Below are 21,341 nucleotides of genomic sequence, written 5' to 3'. Positions count from 1 at the left end.
TCAGCAGTATGATATCTAGAAGGTCCTAAATGATCATGATGCCAGTCATTCGTCCAATATTGCTCCATATGGCTGTCTTAACATCCTTGTCACTATTCCCCTTGAAGGGGCCCCGAGTGGCCGAGTGGTCTAAAGCGCTCTCCATCATGGATCACTTCCATCTCACCTCTGTCTGTGTGGGTTCGAGTCTCGGATTCAGCCAGTGTGGGTATGTGAGAAAGCTTGCCAGTAGCTTCTCGTGGGTCGGTGGTTCTTTCCAGGTTTTTCCCGGGTTCTTCCTCCACCATTAATACTGGCCGCCATGAATAACCTATCATGTGCTGAAAAATGGCGTTAAACCCAACAACAAAAACAACAATTCCCCTTGAAGGCATGATTTTTGTGACATTAGGTTTTATCAAAAGACTTCAAATGATGTCCACGTTGTCCTAGTGCCAAGCTGACATACAATATGTGTACCACAGCAGCTGCTTTGAAAATCTTGTTATTGCTGAAGAATATCAGAGATGGTTTCAACACTTGACAGCTAAAAGGAAGAAATGGTCTTACCTGGAATTCATAGAAATTCTTTTTGCTCAGTAGAACCTAAGTCCCTTTGTTTTACATCTAGCTTTTTTGTAGTATTTTTTTCTCTTATATGACACATGCAGTTACTTTAATAAAAACCATGATTGGGACTAAATATAGTACCAGATTTGAAGTCATTTATGATTTAATTTCAGCTCTAATGGCCTTAGACCAGAGAATGTGAGATGGCCTTTTGTTTGTTATCTGTCCATTGTATATCCATTGTCTGTCCATCCATTAATACCACTGTATTATCACTACTGCTTTTGAATGACTTGATGGACTAACCTGAGAATTTACATACAAACATTCATTTCATAGTCTAGCTCAGGGTTAAGCAACCTTTTTTACATAGTGTGCCACTTTTTTCCATCTTAATTACAAAATGAATGAGGGTGTGCCACCAGTAAGAGAGTAACACTGTTAAAATCGAGATTTTTTGCTGCCCTTTGCATGCCACACAAAACCATGTGATGTGCATCCATGTGGCACACGTTTTTGGTTGCTGACCCCTGGTCTGGTTAATTCTAAATGAAAATGGTGCTGCATGAACATTCATTATGGGGGTGCTCACCAGATAATATGTACTTTTGAGAGAGTGACGTATGTATGGTGAAGTAGTTCGCATTTAAAACATGCACAGTGGAGAGAATGTTGGCATACCTCTATGCTACATTAATGTAATGTGGATGATATTTCTTTTGGATATTGTACTTTTGGAAATTTTACATGATTTAAGCACACTGCTAACTAAAATGGCTGCTCCCTTGTGTTAAAAAATCAGCCTGAATTAGTCTAAAGTACACTATACATAGCAGCTATTAAAATAGGGAAAATGAATTTTGCCAGACTAGACAATACCAGCTTCTGAAAGTGCAATGAATGAATTACCAGATATATAAAATGTAAAAAAAGTTATCGGCTCTTTTTTATACAATTTACCTCTGAAGTTCAGGAAGTGAAAATGACCAAGTAGAGCTAGCACTTTTTGAAAGGTGCACATCTGAAGTAAGGCCAAGCTGTATACTCTATAACCCATAGTACACCCATCAATCATACACCAAAATAAAGGGAATTAAAGGTTTTTTGCATTATACCTAAGATATACAAGGTCTTTTTTAAATAGCCAGTATAACGAGTGAGGAAAGCCAGGGAAATTCTTTTTCTTTAAAATCCTAACCCTTTGTAAAATACAAAACTGTAGAGCGCCACCTATACTGCCACAGTGGCCATCTTGAAAATCTTGTTATTACTACTTCTAAATGCATTTGTGGTTTCACAGAAAAGACTGCTCTAGTTGTCAACTGCTCCGGTGGCCTAAGTGGTTAGAGTGTCTGCTTCAGATGCAGGAGGTCACTGGTTCGAACCCTTACTGAGTTGATCCTTTAATGAAAAGGGTATTTTTTCTGACATCAGATATGGCTACCATGGCAGCCATCTCGCAGAAAATCCTGTAAATCATGGCCTGGCATAAAATAAATTTATTTCTTATATTAGGAAGATAACTTTTTTTCTTTTTTTTATAATACCATTGTAATTGTAGGAAATTGTCTTTGTGTTTGTGTTGTTTGTTTTTTATAATACCAATGTAACTGTAGGAGATAGTCTTTGTGTTTGTGTTTGTTTTTTATAATACCATTGTAATTGTAGGAGATCGTCTTTGTGTTTGTATTTGTGTTTGTTTTTTTATAATACCATTGTAATTGTAGGAGATTGTGTTTGTGTTTGTGTTTTTTATATATAATACTATTGTAATTGTAGGAGATTGTCTTTGTGTTTTTTATATATATAATACCATTGTAATTGTAGGTGATTGTCTTTGTGTTTTTTATATATATATAATACCATTGTAATTGTAGGTGATCGTCTTTGTGCTTGTGTTTGTGTTTTTTATATATAATACTATTGTAAATGTAGGAGATTGTCTTTGTGTTTTTTATATATATAATACCATTGTAATTGTAGGAGATTGTTTTTGTTTGTGTTGGTTTTTTTTATAATACCATTGTAATTGTAAGAGTTTGTGTTTGTGTTTGTTTTTTATAATACCATTGCAATTTTAGGACATTGTGTTTGTGTTTTTTATATAATACCATTGTAATTGTAGGAGATTGTCTTTGTGTTTGTGTTTGTGTTTTTTTTATATATAATACCATTGTAATTGTAGGAGATTGTCTTTGTGTTTGTGTTTGTTTTTTTATAATACCATTGTAATTGTAGGTGATTGTCTTTGTGCTTGTGTTTGTGTTTTTTTTATATATAATACCATTGTAATTGTGGGAGATTGTCTTTGTGTTTGTGTTTTTTTTATAATACTATTGTAATTGTAGGAGATTGTCTTTGTGTTTGTTTTTTATTCCATTTGTTTTATCTTAGCATCATGATCATCATATTAGTTTCATTTATAGACACATGAACAATGTAATAAGTATAGGCAAATTTACATTGTTATAAATATAGGTACATATACATTGTAATAAATATAGACACATGTACAGTGTAATAAATATAGACACATGAACAATGTAATAAGTATAGACAAATGTACATTGTTGTAAATATAGACACATGTACGTTGTGATAAATATAGACATATATATTGTAATAAATATAAACACATGTACATTGTAATAAGTGGTAAATGTTTTAGGGGACACAATAATAGCCTATATGTATGAATAATCTAGATAATTGGCATCCAGATAACCAGTGTTGTGCTGTATCAGTGTTATGACATAAATTTGTTCCTCAAAAGATTTTAGTCACAAAATGTTAAGACCAATATACATAACTTTGGAATGAACCCCCTTATTAAGACCAGTATACATAACTTTGGAATGAACCCCCTTATTAAGACCAGTATACATAACTTTGGAATGAACCCCCTTACTAAGACCAATATACATAACTTTGAATGAATCCCCTTACTAAGACCAGTATACATAACTTTGGAATGAATTCCCTTATTAAGACCAGTATACATAACTTTGGAATGAACCCCCTTACTAAGACCAGTATACATAACTTTGGAATGAACCCCCTTACTAAGACCAATATACATAACTTTGGAATGAACCCCCTTATTAAGACCAATATACATAACTTTGAATGAATCCCCTTACTAAGACCAGTATACATAACTTTGGAATGAACCCCCTTACTAAGACCAGTATACATAACTTTGGAATGAACCCCCTTACTAAGACCAGTATACATAACTTTGGAATGAACCCCCTTACTAAGACCAGTATACATAACTTTGGAATGAACTCCCTTATTAAGACCAGTATACATAACTTTGGAATGAATTCCCTTATTAAGACCAGTATACATAACTTTGGAATGAACCCCCTTACTAAGACCAGTATACATAACTTTGAAATGAACTCCCTTATTAAGACCAGTATACATAACTTTGGAATGAACTCCCTTATTAAGACCAGTATACATAACTTTGAAATGAACTCCCTTATTAAGACCAGTATACATAACTTTGGAATGAACTCCCTTATTAAGACCAGTATACATAACTTTGGAATGAACTCCCTTATGCAATCAAGACCAGTATACATAACTTTGGAATGAACTCCCTTATTAAGACCAGTATACATAACTTTGGAATGAACTCCCTTATTAAGACCAGTATACATAACTTTCGAATGAACTCCCTTATTAAGACCAGTATATATAACTTTGGAATGAACTCCCTTATTAAGACCAGTATACATAACTTTGGAATGAACTCCTTTATTAAGACCAGTATACATAACTTTGGAATGAACTCCCATATAAAGACCAGTATACATAACTTTGGAATGAACTCCCTTATGTGATCAAGACCAGTATACATAACTTTGGAATGAACTCCGAAAGCTAAGGTATTTCAATAGTACCAGCACTTGGTATTCTTGTTTTCTTTTTGTAACAAAAGTACTCTTTGTTTTCTTTTTTTACCTAAAGCTAAAAGTATGTGTGTACTTATAGCACCATTTATTGCATGTTACTTAATGCTAAAAGTATATGTGTATTTGTAGTACCATTTACTACATGTTACCTAATGCTAAAAGTATGTGTGTATTTGTAGTACCATTTACTACATGTTACTTAATGCTAAAGTATATGTGTATTTGTAGTACCATTTACTACATGTTACTTAATGCTAAAGTATATGTGTATTTGTAGTACCATTTACTACATGTTACTTAATGCTAAAGTATATGTGTATTTGTAGTACCATTTACTACATGTTACTTAATGCTAAAGTATATGTGTATTTGTAGTACCATTTACTACATGTTACCTAATGCTAAAAGTATGTGTGTATTTGTAGCACCATTGACTGCATGTTACCTAATGCTAAAAGTATGTGTGTATTTGTAGCACCATTGACTGCATGTTACCTAATGCTAAAAGTATATGTGTACTTATAACACCACTTACTACATGTTACTTAATGCTAAAAGTATATGTGTATTTGTAGTACCATTTACTACATGTTACCTAATGCTAAAAGTATGTGTATTTGTAGTACCATTTACTACATGTTTACTTAATGCTAAAAGTATGTGTGTACCATTTTACATATTACTTAATGTTCAAAAATCTATGTGTATGTGTGTATATAGTAACACCTCATCGCAATAGTGGCTATATGGTGTCAACTTAAGGAATAGTTATAAATGTGTCAAATTGATTTGTTAAAAATGCAGAAAGATAAACCCTTTAAAATAAATGTAAATATAAAGTGCAACAAGATAAAATATAAAGTTGTTTTAGAAAATTTAAAATGTAAAACATAAAGACATTAACATTTTGTAAAATATTAAATAAAAAGATGTTAAAATTTTAAAATATATATTATGATGTACATTTGTACATTTTTTTTGTGAAAACTGACTGTTACCTTCTTTATAAAAGTTTTTTCTTGTTGAAGTTATTATTATTATTATTATTATTATTTATGTTATTAATGAGTGTTGTTTATTTTAAAAAGAACCATTGAACATGAAGTATCTGTTGGATCAGTTTTGCTTACAAATTATCAACCTGTGGACACTTTCCTGATTCCATGCCATGAAGACTTTCCCTATTACCCACAATAGCAATTTTATGTCAAGTTTATCGTAAATTTTATGTATATAAACAGAAATCTATTTCCTTTTGTAATGAGGTAATTTTTATTGCAGTGCATGCTTATGAACTTGATAGAAATAAAGGGTTTATGTGTAATTACTCTGCTCCCTCTATACTGAATAACTGTTAACAGGGACTGTGTGTGTGAATCCAGTGTACTAGCTACTAGCTCCCACCATCAGTACCCTCCCATCTGCCTCACTCCCCCACCATCATTGGCCTCCCCTCTGCCTGACTCCAGGTCACTAAGGCAATCTTTATCTGTGTTACTTTGTTTTTATTCCACTTGCTGTTATATAATATCAAATAAACAGATCTGCTTTAGTCATTGTCTACTTCCAAAAAGATGAAATTTAAATTTCATTACCTGTATCTAGCACTTGTATCAAAAAATACCCACCCCTTTCTTGTAGACGTGTCCCTTACTTCAACAAAAATGTCCCCTTTTCCCTCAGAGATAGACCATTAGGTCCATCAGGGTATCACTACCAATCAGTTACTGTTGTATCAAAATTCTTACCACTGTACCTGAGACCATTAGGTCCCTAAGGGTATCACTACCAATCACTGTTGTAACAAAATTCTCACCACTGTACCTGAGACCATTAGGTCCATAAGGGTATCACTACCAATCACTGTTTTATCAAAATTCTTGCCACTGTAGCTGAGCCAGGCTGGTGCCTTACACAAGGACTCTTTCCATTAAGTCACTGTAGCATCTATTTTCAGATGAAACTATTTCCAAAATTGTAATATAAACCAGTTAAGTTGGTGCCTAACATAACAAAGCTGGTCTTTTAGTACAAACTGTTAATGAAGTTAGTACCTAACATAACAAAGCTGGTCTTTTAGTACAGACTGCTAATTTAGTGCCTTACATATCAAAACTGATCTTTTAGTACAAAATGCTAATTTAGTGCCTAACAAACTGTACTAATTAGGTTAGTGCTTAAGATAACAAAGCTGGTCTTTTAGTACAAACTGTGCTAATTAAGTTAGTGCCTAACATAACATAGCTGGACTTTTAGTACAAACTGTGCTAATTTTGTGCCTAACATGACAAAGCTGGTCTTTTAGTACAAACTGTGCTAATTAAGTTAGAGCCTAACATAACATAGCTGGTCTTTTAGTACAAACTGTGCTAATTTTGTGCCTAACATAGAAAAGCTGGTCTTGGTGCATAAAAATGTACAATTAATGCACTGGGTTTCATTTCTAAAAATATATATATATATATATATATATATATATATATATATATATATATATATATATATATATATATATATATGATCCCTTGGATAGCATAAAGGGGAAAATATATGGTGAAGACATTATTTTTGTTATAATTAGACACCCTAGATGTTCTCATAGCTGACAAGATTATACTGTAATAGAAGTAATAAATCAGTTATTTGCTGCATGTTTCAAGAATGATGAAAAATATAGGGTTTTTTACTAATTATTTTTTATGTTGATTCACATTTAGAAATGACTAGTCTTACCTTTGCAATTATTATGTACATGAATTTGTTTTTAAATTAATTTCAACCTTCATTTGGAATTAGGTCGACCGTAATTGCATACTGAAGATGTTACTCTAATGTGCTTGTTTTGTTGACTTATTGAATACTGCATGCAGTTTAAATAGGACATAAGTTGGTGATTTTGATTTATCCAGTTTGATGGACCACAATAAGTTTTTCAGACACTGATACTATAACTAAGTGTATTAAAGCTATTAGTATCACTGCAATTTTGTATTACCCTATACCTATGGATCTCATTATGTCTCATATTGCACTTGAGGTACACATCAATTACAGTACTCCACTCCCAAGGTTGTGCAGTATTTCCATTAGAAAAACTTGTTCATATTTTCCCATACAAATGCAGTAACCTATAAATACAGTCTAGTGAATGTCAGACTAAAAGTGATACCAAATGAGTATGATTTTCAAAAGTAAATGGGAACTAATTTCATGGGATTCTGCCACAAAAATATGGGAAATGGTACACTGTATATAAAGTTTGACATATTTTGTTAAATTTATTCTGTTCCAATTCAAATGAGGTGCCTTGGAGATTTGTTTCAGACTTTGTGTCCTGGTGAAGAGAGACACTGGTGAATGCATTCAGACAAATGACCTCATACATAACATGGTCAACACAATATATGTTGTCTGTTCACTATGCCTTAAAAGTGGGGAAAACATTAGCAGAGTCACTTCAGTGAAGGCTGGTTAATTTAATTCAAAACTGTCTACTGGCAGTTCTCTTGAAAACAGACAGTTTAATTACTTCAATCCATAATCATCAATCTTCCCCCAAACACCTGTTCCAAAAATAATTTACTGGTCCAAATAGTCACACACAGCTGAGGAACTCCAACAGCCCTCTGATAAATGTAACCACCCAGCTTGGTGTACATTTTTATGTAATAGCATGTTTTTCCATTACAGGTGAGTGGGTCAGGTAGTCAGCCAGGTTTCCAGTGTTTCACATAAACTAAAATCTGATATATGTGGGAGTGAACAGACAATTTCATGGGGGGATATAACTTTGTGGGGTCACTGGATACCATAACACACAATCAGTAACACGTTTTTTCTTAGCTGATATAATTTTTTGTATGTTTGTAATCATTGAAAATTAAATCCTCCATTTATGATTTTACAGTTTGCGACTTTCCTAACCCTAACCCTCATCCAGTTTTCATTACAGTTTTAGAATTGACTTTAAAGTCCTTGATGAACATTTTTTTTAAAGTCCAGAAAGCAATTTCTGAGGGTAACCCCCCACCCCACCCAACAGCATTTTAGATACAGGATCAAAGAAATTCTGCTGGAAAATATTTGATGTTTGATTACATGATGATTTTGGGGATGAATGCCACAGTATGATTGGGGGATGAGGGTTGGTTGGTTAGTTTTCTAGATATTTCAGAATAGCCTTGTCTTTGTCATTCCAAGGAAATGAAACTTATGCAAGTGTCTTTCCATTTCCAAGAACACCAGAATATGCAAACACTAGTTTAATTGTCTTCAGCAAGTTTATTCAGTAACTTTTTATGATATGGCATATCAAAATGAAAGGACAATACATTTGGCCAGTATTTATTCTGTGGAAATTTTCCAACATTTTTTATACTAATCTCTTGCTTCTGAGGTCACAGCTGTACAAGTATGTGTCAAATTCATGAATGGTCTCAACATTACAGGTACATGTATGTGTCAAATACAGTGATTTATTTATTTTCTTTACAGCAAGAAGAGGAAGGAGCATCAACAGGGACAAAGGTGAAATCAACAAAACCTAAGCTCAGGCAAACAGGTAAGAGAACCTGTCTGCAAATGTCACTCTTAGAATTAATAATGTCAACATTTTCATATAAATAAGGATTTATGTTCTATCTTATATTGCAGATGTGTCAGGACAAATATATCCCAGGAAGCATTTGACCTGTGGGTCAAATTTATGTTAGAGAATTCTGTCCATATTTATGATACTTTGACTCCATGTTATAATGTTTTATTTTATGATTGACTTGCAGGTTTGTATGTTTTCTTACTAATTCCAGTCAATGCTGATCTGAATTTATATTTTGCATTAAAAACTGCCTTCATTTGCAGCTGTTATGAGTGCTTCGTTATAAAGGAAAGAGCTCACACAGTCAGTCAAACATGCAATGAAATCAAGCCACATAAATTGCAAGTTAACCATTCTGTTGAACCTTGTTTTATGTGTAGCTACTGTCACTCAGGTCCTGCAAATGTATTTCCAAAATGTTTTTGATGTGGTGAGAAGTTTTATTTCTTAGAATTCACTACAAATGTTTGTTAGAATAAGCACTGATTGTAAAACTAAAACTATTAAACTACGTGTAATTACCCTTTATGGTCACCCTACTACTGCCATGTCACAGATTGTGTGGCATGGTCTATTCTTTGTACATGGTGCCTGTATGCTGTCTGTAATAATTATTTTCTTAAGTCTAAAAAGTCACAGATTGGTATGGCCTATTCTTTGTACATGGTGCCTGTATGCTGTCTGTAATAATTATTTTCTTAAGTCTGAAAAGTCACAGATTGTGTGGTATGGCTTATTCTTTGTACATGGTGCCTGTATGCAGTCTGTAATGATTATTTTCTTAAGACTGAAAAGTCACAGATTGTGTGGTATGGTCTATTCTTTGTACATGGTGCATGTATGCTGTCTGTAATAATTATTTTCTTAAGACTGAAAAGTCACAGATTGTGTGGTATGGCCTATTATTTGTACATGGTGCCTGTATGCTGCCTGTAATAATTATTTTCTTAAGACTGAAAAGTCACAGATTGTGTGGTATGGCCTATTCTTTGTACATGGTGTATGTATGCTTTTTGTAATAATTATTTTCTTAAGACTGAAAAGTCACAGATTGTGTGGCATGGCCTATTCTTTGTACATGGTGCCTGTATGCTGTCTGTAATAATTATTTTCTTAAGACTGAAAAGTCACAGATTGTGTGGTATGGCCTATTCTTTGTACATGTTGCCTGTATGCTGTCTGTAATAATTATTTTCTTAAGACCTGAAAAGTCACAGATTGTGTGGTATGGTCTATTCTTTGTACATGGTGCCTGTATGTTTTCTGTAATAATTATTTTCTTAAGACTGAAAAGTCACAGATTATGTGGCATGGCATATTTTTTTACGTGGTGCCTGTATGCTGTCTGTAATAATTATTTTCTTAAGACTGAAAAGTCACAGATTGTGTGGCATGGCCTGTCCTTTGTATGTGTATGCTTTATGTGAACCTTATCATGGTAAGATCGAAATCTGAATCCCATAGGGATTTGGCACAATAAAGCAACTTGTATATTTCAAGCTGTCTTAATGACCTTTTGGGGAAAAATTTTGATTGGTTTGTTACTCAAGGTTAATAAATATAACACGTTTTACAAATTTGGAACATGCAACTTCCAAAAGTTTTGAAGTTGTTTTTTGGTGTAATGCCATTTCTTTGCACATGATAATAGTCTATACATTGCAACCAGTATATCTGGAGAAGGAAAAACCCAGAAAAATCCTGAGAATAACCACTGACCCACTCTAAGCTACTGGTTAGCTTTCTCATATAACCTGGCTGGCAGAGTCTAAGACTCAAACAGACACACATAGTGATGAGATGTCAGTGATCTGTAAAGGTGAGCACAGAGACCACTTGACTACCTAGGGCTACCCAAAAGTTTTGTGTTACTAAGTAACAGGATATCAGGCACAGTGGATCAAGGTTTATACTACCAAGATTTATAAACTTTGGCTCAACCATATGTGCTGTTTCATATCTATACATGATTTTATTTGTTCATCACTATTTTGCGTTACCTTGGCACATTATATTATCATACTATGGTACATTTTAACAGCAGTATAAATTTGTATCTTGCTGTGGATTGCTTTGATAAAAGTATACATGTGTATCCTGCTGTGGATTGTTTTGACAGAAGTATACATGTGTATCCAGGTATGGATTGTTCTGATGACAATATATATGTTTATTCTGCTGTGGATTATTTTACCAGTAGTACATTTGCATATCCTGCTGTGGATTATTTTACCAGTAGTATAATTGTGTATCCTGCTGTGGATTATTTTACCAGTAGTATAATTGCATATCCTGCTGTGGATTATTTTACCAGTAGTATAATTGCATATCCTGCTGTGGATTATTTTACCAGTAGTATAATTGCATATCCTGCTGTGGATTATTTTACCAGTAGTATAATTGTGTATCCTGCTTTGGATTGTTTTGAGAGGAATGTACATGTGTATCGTGCTCTAGATTGTTTTGAAGCAATGTACATGAGTATCTAGCTTTGGATTGTTTTGACAGCAATGTACACGAGTATCCAGCTTTGGATTGTTTTGACAGCAATGTACATGAGTATCCAGCATTGGATTGGTTTGACAATAATGTACACAAGTATCCAGCTATGGATTGGTTTGACAGTAATGTACACAAGTATCCAGCTAGGATTGGTTTGACAGTAATGTACATGTGTATCCCGCTGTGGATTGGTTTAACATTAATGTACATGGGTATCCAGCTGTGGATTGGTTTGACAGCAATGTACATGAGTATCCAGCTATAGACTGGCTTGACAGTAATGTACACAAGTATCCAGCTATGGATTGGTTTGACAGTAATGTACATGTGTATCCCGCTGTGGATTGGTTTAACATTAATATACATGAGTATCCAGCTATGGATTGTTTTGATTGCAGTATACATGAGTGTCCAGCTATGGATTGGTTTGACAGTAATGTACTTGTGTATCCATCTGTGGATTGTTTTGACTGCAATATACATGTGTATCAAGCTATGGAGTGGTTTAACAGTAATATACATGAGTATCGTGCTGTTGATTTGTTCGACTGCAATGTACATGAGTATCCAGCTATAGATTGTTTTGACTGCAATATACATGAGTATCCAGCTATCAATTGTTTTGATAGTGAATACAACACAAAGTAGATCACTGGTGGGGCATCTTAGTAAATACAACACAAAGTAGATCATAATAGTGGGGCATCTCAGTGAATACAACACAAAGAAGATCACAGTAGTGGGGTATCTCAGTGAATATAACACAAAGTAGATCACTGGTGGGGCATCTCAGTGAATACAACACAAAGCAGATCACAACAGAGGGGCATCTTAGTGAATACAACACAAAGTAGATCACAATAGAGGGGCATCTTAGTGAATACAGCACAAAGTAGATCACAATAGAGGGGCATCTAAGTGAATACAACACAAAGTAGATCACTGGTGGGGCATCTAGTGAATACAACACAAAGTAGATCACAACAGAGGGGCATCTTAGTGAATACAACACAGAGTACATCACTGGTGGGGCATCTTAATAAATACAACACAAAGTAGATCACTGGTGGGGCATCTTAGTGAATACAACACAGTAGAGGGGCAACTCTGTGAATACAACACCAAGTAGATCACAGTGGTAGGGCATCTTAGTGAATACTCCACCAAGTAAATCACAGTGGCAGTTCATTTCAGTGAGTACAGTACCAAGTAGGTCACAATAGTGAGGCATCTCAGTGAGTTAATCATCAAGTAGGTCACCATGGTGGGGCATCTCAGTAGGTACAGCATTATGAAGGTGGCCTTGGTTGGGCATCTCATTGAGTAAAGCATCAAGAAGGTGGCCTTGGTTGGGCATCTCAATGAGTAAAGCATCAAGAAGGTGGCCTTGGTTAGGCATCTCAGTGAGTAAAGCATCAAAAAGGTGGCCTTGGTTGGGCATCTCATTGAGTAAAGTATCAAGAAGGTGGCCTTGGTTGGGCATCTTGATGAGTAAAGCATCAAGAAGGTGGCCTTGGTTGGGCATCTCAATGAGTAAAGCATCAAGAAGGTGGTCTTGGTTGGGCATCTCAGTGAGTAAAGCATCAAGAAGGTGGCCTTGGTTGGGCATCTTAATGTGTAAAGCATCAAGAAGGTGGCCTTGGTTGGGCATCTCAGTGAGTAAAGTATCAAGAATGTGGCCTTGGTTGGGTATCTCAGTAGGTACAGCATCAAGAAGGTGGCCTTGGTTGGGCATCTCAGTAGGTACAGCATCAAGACGGTGGCCTTGGTTGGGCATCTCAGTGAGTAGAGGATCTGGAAGGTGGCCTTTGCTGGGTATCTCAGTAGGTACAGCATCAAGACGGTGAACTTGATTGGGCATCAAGTAAAGCATCAAGAAGGTGGCCTTGGTTGGGCATCTCAATGAGTAAAGCATCAAGACGGTGGTCATTGTTGGGCATCTCAGTGAGTAAAGCATCAAGAAGGTGGCCTTGGTTGGGCATCTCAATGAGTAAAGCATCAAGAAGGTGGCCTTGGTTGGGCATCTTAATGTGTAAAGCATCAAGAAGGTGGCCTTGGTTGGGCATCTCAGTGAGTAAAGTATCAAGAATGTGGCCTTGGTTGGGTATCTCAGTAGGTACAGCATCAAGAAGGTGGCCTTGGTTGGGCATCTCAGTAGGTACAGCATCAAGACGGTGGCCTTGGTTGGGCATCTCAATGAGTAAAGCATCTGGAAGGTGGCCTTGGCTGGGTATCTCAGTAGGTACAGCATCAAGACGGTGGACTTGATTGGGCATCTCAGTAGGTACAGCATCAAGACAGTGGTCATTGTTGGGCATCTCAGTGAGTAAAGTATCAAGAAGGTGGCCTTGGTTGGGCATCTCAGTGAGTAAAGCATCAAGAAGGTGGCCTTGGTTACGCATCTCAATGAGTAAAGCATCAAGAAGATGGCCTTGGTTGGGCATCTCCGTGAGTAAAGCATCAAGAAGGTGGCCTTGGTTGGGCATCTCAATGAGTAAAGCATCAAGAAGGTGGCCTTGGTTGGGCATCTTAATGTGTAAAGCATCAAGAAGGTGGCCTTGGTTGGGCATCTCATTGAGTAAAGTATCAAGAATGTGGCCTTGTTTGGGTATCTCAGTAGGTACAGCATCAAGAAGGTGGCCTTGGTTGGGCATCTCAGTAGGTACAGCATCAAGAAGGTGGCCTTGGTTGGGCATCTCAGTAGGTACAGCATCAAGACGGTGGCCTTGGTTGGGCATCTCAATGAGTAAAGCATCTGGAAGGTGACCTTGGCTGGGTATCTCATTAGGTACAGCATCAAGACGGTGGACTTGATTGGGCATCTCAGTAGGTACAGCATCAAGACGGTGGTCATTGTTGGGCATCTCAGTGAGTAAAGCATCAAGAAGGTGGCCTTGGTTGGGCATCTCAGTGAGTAAAGCATCAAGAAGGTGGCCTTGGTTACGCATCTCAATGAGTAAAGCATCAAGAAGATGGCCTTGGTTGGGCATCTCATGGAGTGAAGCATCAAGAAGGTGGCCTTGGTTGGGCATCTCATTGAGTAAAGCATCAAGAAAGTGGTCTTGGTTGGGCATCTCAATGAGTAAAGCATCAAGTAGGTGGCCTTGGTTGGGCATCTCAATGAGTAAATCATCAAGAAGGTGGTCTTGGTTGGGCATCTCAGTTAGTAAAGCATCAAGAAGGTGGCCTTGGTTGGGCATCTCATTGAGTAAAGCATCAAGAAGGTGGTTTTGGTTGGGCATCTCAGTAGGTACAGCAACAGATAAGGCATCTTGTTGAGTACAGCACAAAGTAGATCACAATGGTGGGACATTTGATCTTATGTAAGTGGATTCCTTTCAGTGAGTACAACACAGATAGGTCACAGTGGTGGAGCATCTCAGTGACCATAGCATCAAGTAGGTCACAGTTGTGGACATTTGATACAATGCCAAGTAGATCACAGTGGAAGATCATTTTATCTTTGTGCATTCCTCTGGTTGGATACAATAATAAGTTAGTCAAAGTGGCAGGGTGTATCAAGCAGATTATTTGCTTGGTTAGCTTTCTGTTCATCAACATCTTTTAAAAATTATTTTTATAATAAGTTTGGTTAATTTCCATATTTTTTAAAACTTTTATTTGTTGTTGTTCTAGGGTTTAATGCCATTTTTCAGCACAAGATATGCTATACATGGCAGCCAGTATAACTGGTGGAGGAAGAACGCCTTTTATTTGTAGCTAGCCTTTTGTAAAACATTATCTTGGTGTGATAATCACTGTAACTTTTTGTATCCTCATACAGATTTCAATCCTTTAATGGGGGAAACTAGAGGTGGATCCAGCTATAGACCACCACGGCGAGGAGGTGGAGGAGGATGAGGTTAAAGATCATGTGTCTCCATAACAACACAGAGTTGCATGCTGGCAAGTTGTCACTGAAAATAGTCACAAAATGTTACTTTATGTATATTTTATCTCATGTACACATTCTGTCTAATTTCAGTACTGTCATTCTGCAAAAGGACTTTATATGCCGTATAAGTAAATTATTGCATTATTACAATTTTGTGATTTTGGAAAATTATGTGTTTAATGTCATGATTTTGCCACTTGATATGCCCCACAGATTTACACAAAGTTATTTTTTTTAATTGATTTTTGCCATGGCTGGGGATCACACAAAAATTAAATTGAATGGAAACTTCCCCTTATAAAGATATATTAAAAGGTATGGAAATGTCCCCTTATAATGGAGTGTTGTACAACCTCACCTATATGAACCCTGTTTATCTTGATCATCAGTTTATTGTGACAGGTCATGTGATGACATTTCTATAGCCCAGGCAGATTAGAATTAATTGTAGGTTAAGTGAAATTTCATGTAGGTTACCCAGTTTTTAAATTTAAAACAATTCAGATTTCAAGATCATTTACAAACATCATGCAATCCAATTTGTTAGATTGGAATTGGAATTGTCTTGCAAAACAAGCAGATTTAGTATGTCTTTTTCATCCAAATATTTTTTATGTTTTATCAGGAAGTTCTGTATGCAGTATCAGTTCATACAGCTTGCAGATTTTTACATTTGCAAATTTCTGTATTGGTCACAGAGAAGGGGAAAACAAATCATAGGACCAAATAACCTACACAACTTGAAATCATTGATTGGCTTGAAAACTTTCATGTAACTGGCTGAGTTGTATTACACTTAGACAAAGAATCAGATTTGAGACATCTTTCCACACATTATGCACACCATGCTGATGGGTCAATATTTGAATTGTAACCCCAGGCTTGTAGGTCAGTATTAGAAATGTCACCTCAAGATAGTAGGTATGTATTTGAATTGTCACCTCAGGCAGTAGTAAGATTTTTATTTCTTTAATATTCAGTATATTTGAAGAAAAAAATGTTTACAGTGCAACCTGTTATTAACAAACCCCATCATACCAGTGAAATATTTTCATTAGTAACAAATTATTTTATAAGCAGGAATAACTCTGTGGTCGCCATAATGTCTCTGAATTAAGTTAATAAGGTTTCCCACTTTGATAACTCTGTTCATGGAAGCATTAAAAATGGCCTGTATTAAATACAAGTGAGGTATGTTCCACCAACAAGGCTGTGTTCTCATTAAAAGTGATCTACAGTAAACATAAATGAGGAAAACTTCTCCCCAAAAAGGCTGTGTATTCAGCAAGTGAAATAAATTTAGTATCAGTGATAAAACAAAAATGAACCCATTCCATGGAGTTCTTAAACATACCCAGCTTTAAAATGGAACTGTATTGTGAGTGATTGTTGTAGTTCACACAATTTGAGAATTCACTAAACATGTATTCATAATAACCAGACTGTACTATATTATTTAAATTACCTATGTATTCTGTAATATTGAAACTAATCACCACATATTTTTATTTCATAAGCCAATAGTATTATTCATCTGTAATAAAATAATTAGCAAGTATACAACTGCTGTGTGACAAGTTTTAGTTTCATTATGATAAAATTAAATTGTTTTACAAAACATTTGTAAAGAGTATTTAGATTGGCTAAAAGTCCTTCATGTGATACAAAAAACTTGAAGTTATTAGTTATAACACCAGAATGGATATACTAGTGTAATCATGCACACAAGTTATTAGATATAACACCAGGATGGATATACCAGTGTAATCATGCACACAAGTTATTAGTTATAACACCAGGATGGATATACCAGTGTAATCATGCACACAAGTTATTAGTTATAACACCAGAATGGATATACTAGTGTAATCATGCACACAAGTTATTAGTTATAACACCAGGATGGATACACCAGTGTAATAATGCACACAAGTTATTAGTTATAACACCAGAATGGATATACTAGTGTAATCATGCACACAAGTTATTAGTTATAACACCAGGATGGATATACCAGTGTAATCATGCACACAAGTTATTAGTTATAACACCAGAATGGATATACTAGTGTAATCATGCACACAAGTTATTAGTTATACCAGGATGGATACACCAGTGTAATCATGCACACAAGTTATTAGTTATAACACCAGAATGGATATACTAGTGTAATCATGCACACAAGTTATTAGTTATAACACCAGGATGGATATATCAGTGTAATCATGCACACAAGTTATTAGTTATAACACCAGGATGGATATACCAGTGTAATCATGCACACAAGTTATTAGTTATAACACCAGAATGGATATACTAGTGTAATCATGCACACAAGTTATTTAGTTATAACACCAGAATGGATATACCAGTGTAATCATGCACACAAGTTATTAGTTATAACACCAGAATGGATATACTAGTGTAATCATGCACACAAGTTATTAGTTATAACACCAGAATGGATATGCCACTGTAATCATGCACACAAGTTATTAATCATAACACCAGAATGGATATACTAGTGTAATCATGCACACAAGTTATTAGTTATAACACAAGAATAGATATACCACTGTAATCATGCACACAAGTTATTAGTTATAACACCAGAATGGATATACTAGTGTAATCCCTTATTACGACCTTGGACTATATTTGTAAACATTGGTTAAAATATAGTGTTATTTATTTCTTGAGGTTCTTTATTAATGTTTATGTTTCTCATTTTTCCCCAAACTTTGTGTGTACCTAGAAGTTAATTGTTCATAACACCGGAAACTACTTATGTATTCCTGTGGCTTTTTTGCATGTTTTGACAATATTTGTTAAATAGTTTCCAGTAAAATACAGTTATATTATTTATTACTTCAAGTTATTATTATTTTGAAAAACTATTTCTAATCCCACTCACCCCACCAAGAGAAGTCATTGTGTAATTTATATTATTTTGTATTTTCAGTGCAAGTATGCCAGCTGGAGAACACATGAATTTTTCTTGTTGTCAGACAGATCTCTACAGTTCTATTGGTAATAGTCTAAATGGTATTTTGTACTGCTTTACAGTGTTAAATTTGTTCTTATCATTATTTTGCATTGTTTTCAGTACTAAAGTTATTATTATCATTATTTTTTCAAAAACTTATTCTTTCACCAGCACCATGAGAACCTTTTTAACTGAACTGTCTTATTTTCATTGAAGGTTTGTTTGGCTTGTTACTAATTTTAAAAGAAATCCATAAAATGTGATACTACGTGTTTGTGAAAATATGTTAAGTTTTAAAGAATTAGTCACAACTTAGATGAAATGATTGATGGAAAAAGACAGAATCAATAGATTCTTATAGTGAGATCATAATCATTATCCTTTGCTGAATAGGAATTGTGAAAGAAAGCTTTTCGATATATTAAGACATTGCAACTGCCATTAATTCGTAGAACTATTGGTTTTTCTGTATGGTAAATAAAACAAATTGAAGGTGTGGCCACCAGAAATACTGAAATATGCAATGAAAACTAAATGCAGATTAACATTTATTATGTAACCTATGAAGAAGCTTTAAACCAAAGATTGGCACCTAGCATGGGATGGCACCTACCAAAGATTGGCATCTAGCAAGGGATGGGTTTGTTTATCAGTTGTTTGGAATTCCCTTTATTACCTGACAGTGATCAAAGCTATACATTTGCAGGTGATGTTTCATGCAAGGATTAGATTGTCTTATGGGAGATTATTTCCAACTCATTTTTTTGGATAATTATATCACTGTCACTTAATTTAGAATTTTATATCTCATGAAATATATTCTCAGTGTCAACACTATTGAGATATGTTTCCAGTGTCAATACTATTGAAATATACTGTCAATGTCAACACTTGCAATATACTGTCAGTGTCAACACTGTTAAGATATATGTTCAGTGTCAATGCTATTAAGATACACTGTCAATGTCAACACTATTAAGTTATACTTTCAGTGTCAATGCCATTAAGATATACTGTCAGTGTCAACACTATTAAGATGCTGCCACAGAGCTGTAGAGTTCTGTCAAATATGTGAACAGCAATGGCTGAACTTTCCAACCCTGCACAAATTTTGTATGCAAATGAGTACTACAGATTCTGAAAGTAAATTACCATCTTCCCATTTACAGAGACTTAAGGACAAATCATGCAATATTAATGCAAAGTTGTGATAAAATTCAGGCCTGGTTCATACTAAGTTACACTAAAATTCAGGCCTACCTGGTACTAAGTTATACTAAAATTCAGGTCTACTTAATACTAAATTATACTAAAAATCCGGCCTAAATAATACTAATATATACAAAAATTCAGGCCTGATTCATACTAAGTTATACTAAAATTCAGGTCTTCTTAATACTAAATTATACTAAAATTCAGGCCTACTTCATACTAAGATATACAAAAATTCAGGCCTAATTCATACTAAGTGATACTAAAATTTAGGCCTAATTCATACTAAGTTATACTGAAGTTAAAACTTAATTATTACTTAGTTGCATTCAAGTGGAGATTAGGTATCCTGAGGACATTGTCAGTATATATATTTTTGCTAGACATACATTCGTTTACACCTTGTTAAAAAATGTAGTTTAAAAAACATCAGAGTTGTCTTCTTTACATCAGAATATTTTAGAAACTAATAGCTTTGTGACAGTTTTTCTATATTGCAGTCAAAATAGTACATCGCTATGCTGCTATTTAACAAAATAATATTTTTCTTGTTTCCTTTTTAAATTTGTAAACTTTAATACCTTGAAAATTCTAAAATATTTCAATGAAGAAATGAGTGATTTTTTAAAATTTCTTATACAGTTGATGCCCACAAACTGTCTTTATAAAATACAGTCAGGTAAAAAGGGCCTCAAGCTATAGCCATCATTATCTATTAGTATAACTATGTACATTATCATAGATACATTTCTGTTTACTTATGACAAACTGTACAGTACAAGTCAATGGAAAAGGAAGAATTCTCACTCTCTGTGTGTAAATAATGGCAGTAGTTGGTCCTCTTTCTGAAATTAATTTTTCTGGTAATTAGTTGTCTTGATAAATTGTAATGAAGAGAATATGCTAATTTATTGAGGTCTCATTTGTATAGACAGTTTAAAGGTTATGATCAATGTGACCTGGCTGGGCAGGGTTTGGGTTCCAATGACAGCAGACCTGGAAAGAGCATTAAGCTTGCAGTGCTGCTCGATGAAGCCATTGTGGTGTCACATGTTTATTAATTTAACTGATGTTTGTAATTATATATGTATTTAGACCGTAATGAAAGCATTTTGAAAGTCTGAAGTTCAGCAAAAAATGGGTACATTATTGCAATAAACAAAGTATCAAAAATGTTTATTTTTTTGTTTTTTGTTTTCACATGTGCAGTGTGGATGAGATATACGAGTTATCACTTTTTGGAAGATAACAGGAGTTGGTGTACAGATGTTGTGAGTCTAATTCATTGTGAAAAAAATACATCTACCTTACTCTGTAGTAAGTAGTCAGTTCTTTTGTGTTTAAATACAATGTCAAGATATCGACTATTCCTTGCAGGCTTTATGATAGTGAAACAGCCCTCACGTATACTACTGCACATCAAAAATTCAATGTTCCAACTTAAGAGTGTGCAGTTGATGTATTAAAAAAAAAGATTTTACTTTGTATTTTATGGATTTACCAATGTTAGCCCTGTGGGTCATAGGCTATAACAGCTAATGGGATGGCTGCTGTACCATAGGCCATAAGACCTGATGGGATGGCTGCTGTGCCATAGGCCATAAGAGCTGATGGGATGGCTGCTGTGCCATAGGCCATAAGAGCTAATGGGATGGCTGTTGTCACTTGTCCAGCACA

General features: G+C 34.8%; 1 protein-coding gene across 1 annotated transcript in view; it reads left to right on the top strand.

The window, feature by feature from the left end:
* Positions 1-20,839, top strand: part of LOC149796091 (selenoprotein S-like) — a 65,701-nt gene extending 44,862 nt beyond the window's left edge. The window contains exons 5-7 of the mRNA XM_089966014.1: positions 8,967-9,033; positions 15,356-15,477; positions 18,429-20,839. Coding sequence (XP_089822140.1) covers positions 8,967-9,033; positions 15,356-15,432 — 144 coding nt within the window. The 3' untranslated portion in view covers positions 15,433-15,477; positions 18,429-20,839. The remainder of the gene's footprint in view (positions 1-8,966; positions 9,034-15,355; positions 15,478-18,428) is intronic.
* The last annotated feature ends 502 nt before the right edge of the window (positions 20,840-21,341 follow it).

The sequence above is a fragment of the Sinohyriopsis cumingii genome, chromosome 7 (genome assembly GCF_028554795.1).
Source record: "Sinohyriopsis cumingii isolate HCF-2022 chromosome 7, ASM2855479v2, whole genome shotgun sequence".
Classification (NCBI taxonomy): domain Eukaryota; kingdom Metazoa; phylum Mollusca; class Bivalvia; order Unionida; family Unionidae; genus Sinohyriopsis; species Sinohyriopsis cumingii.
Note: the sequence above shows the minus strand (reverse complement) of the source record. Positions and strands in the feature narration are given on the sequence as shown.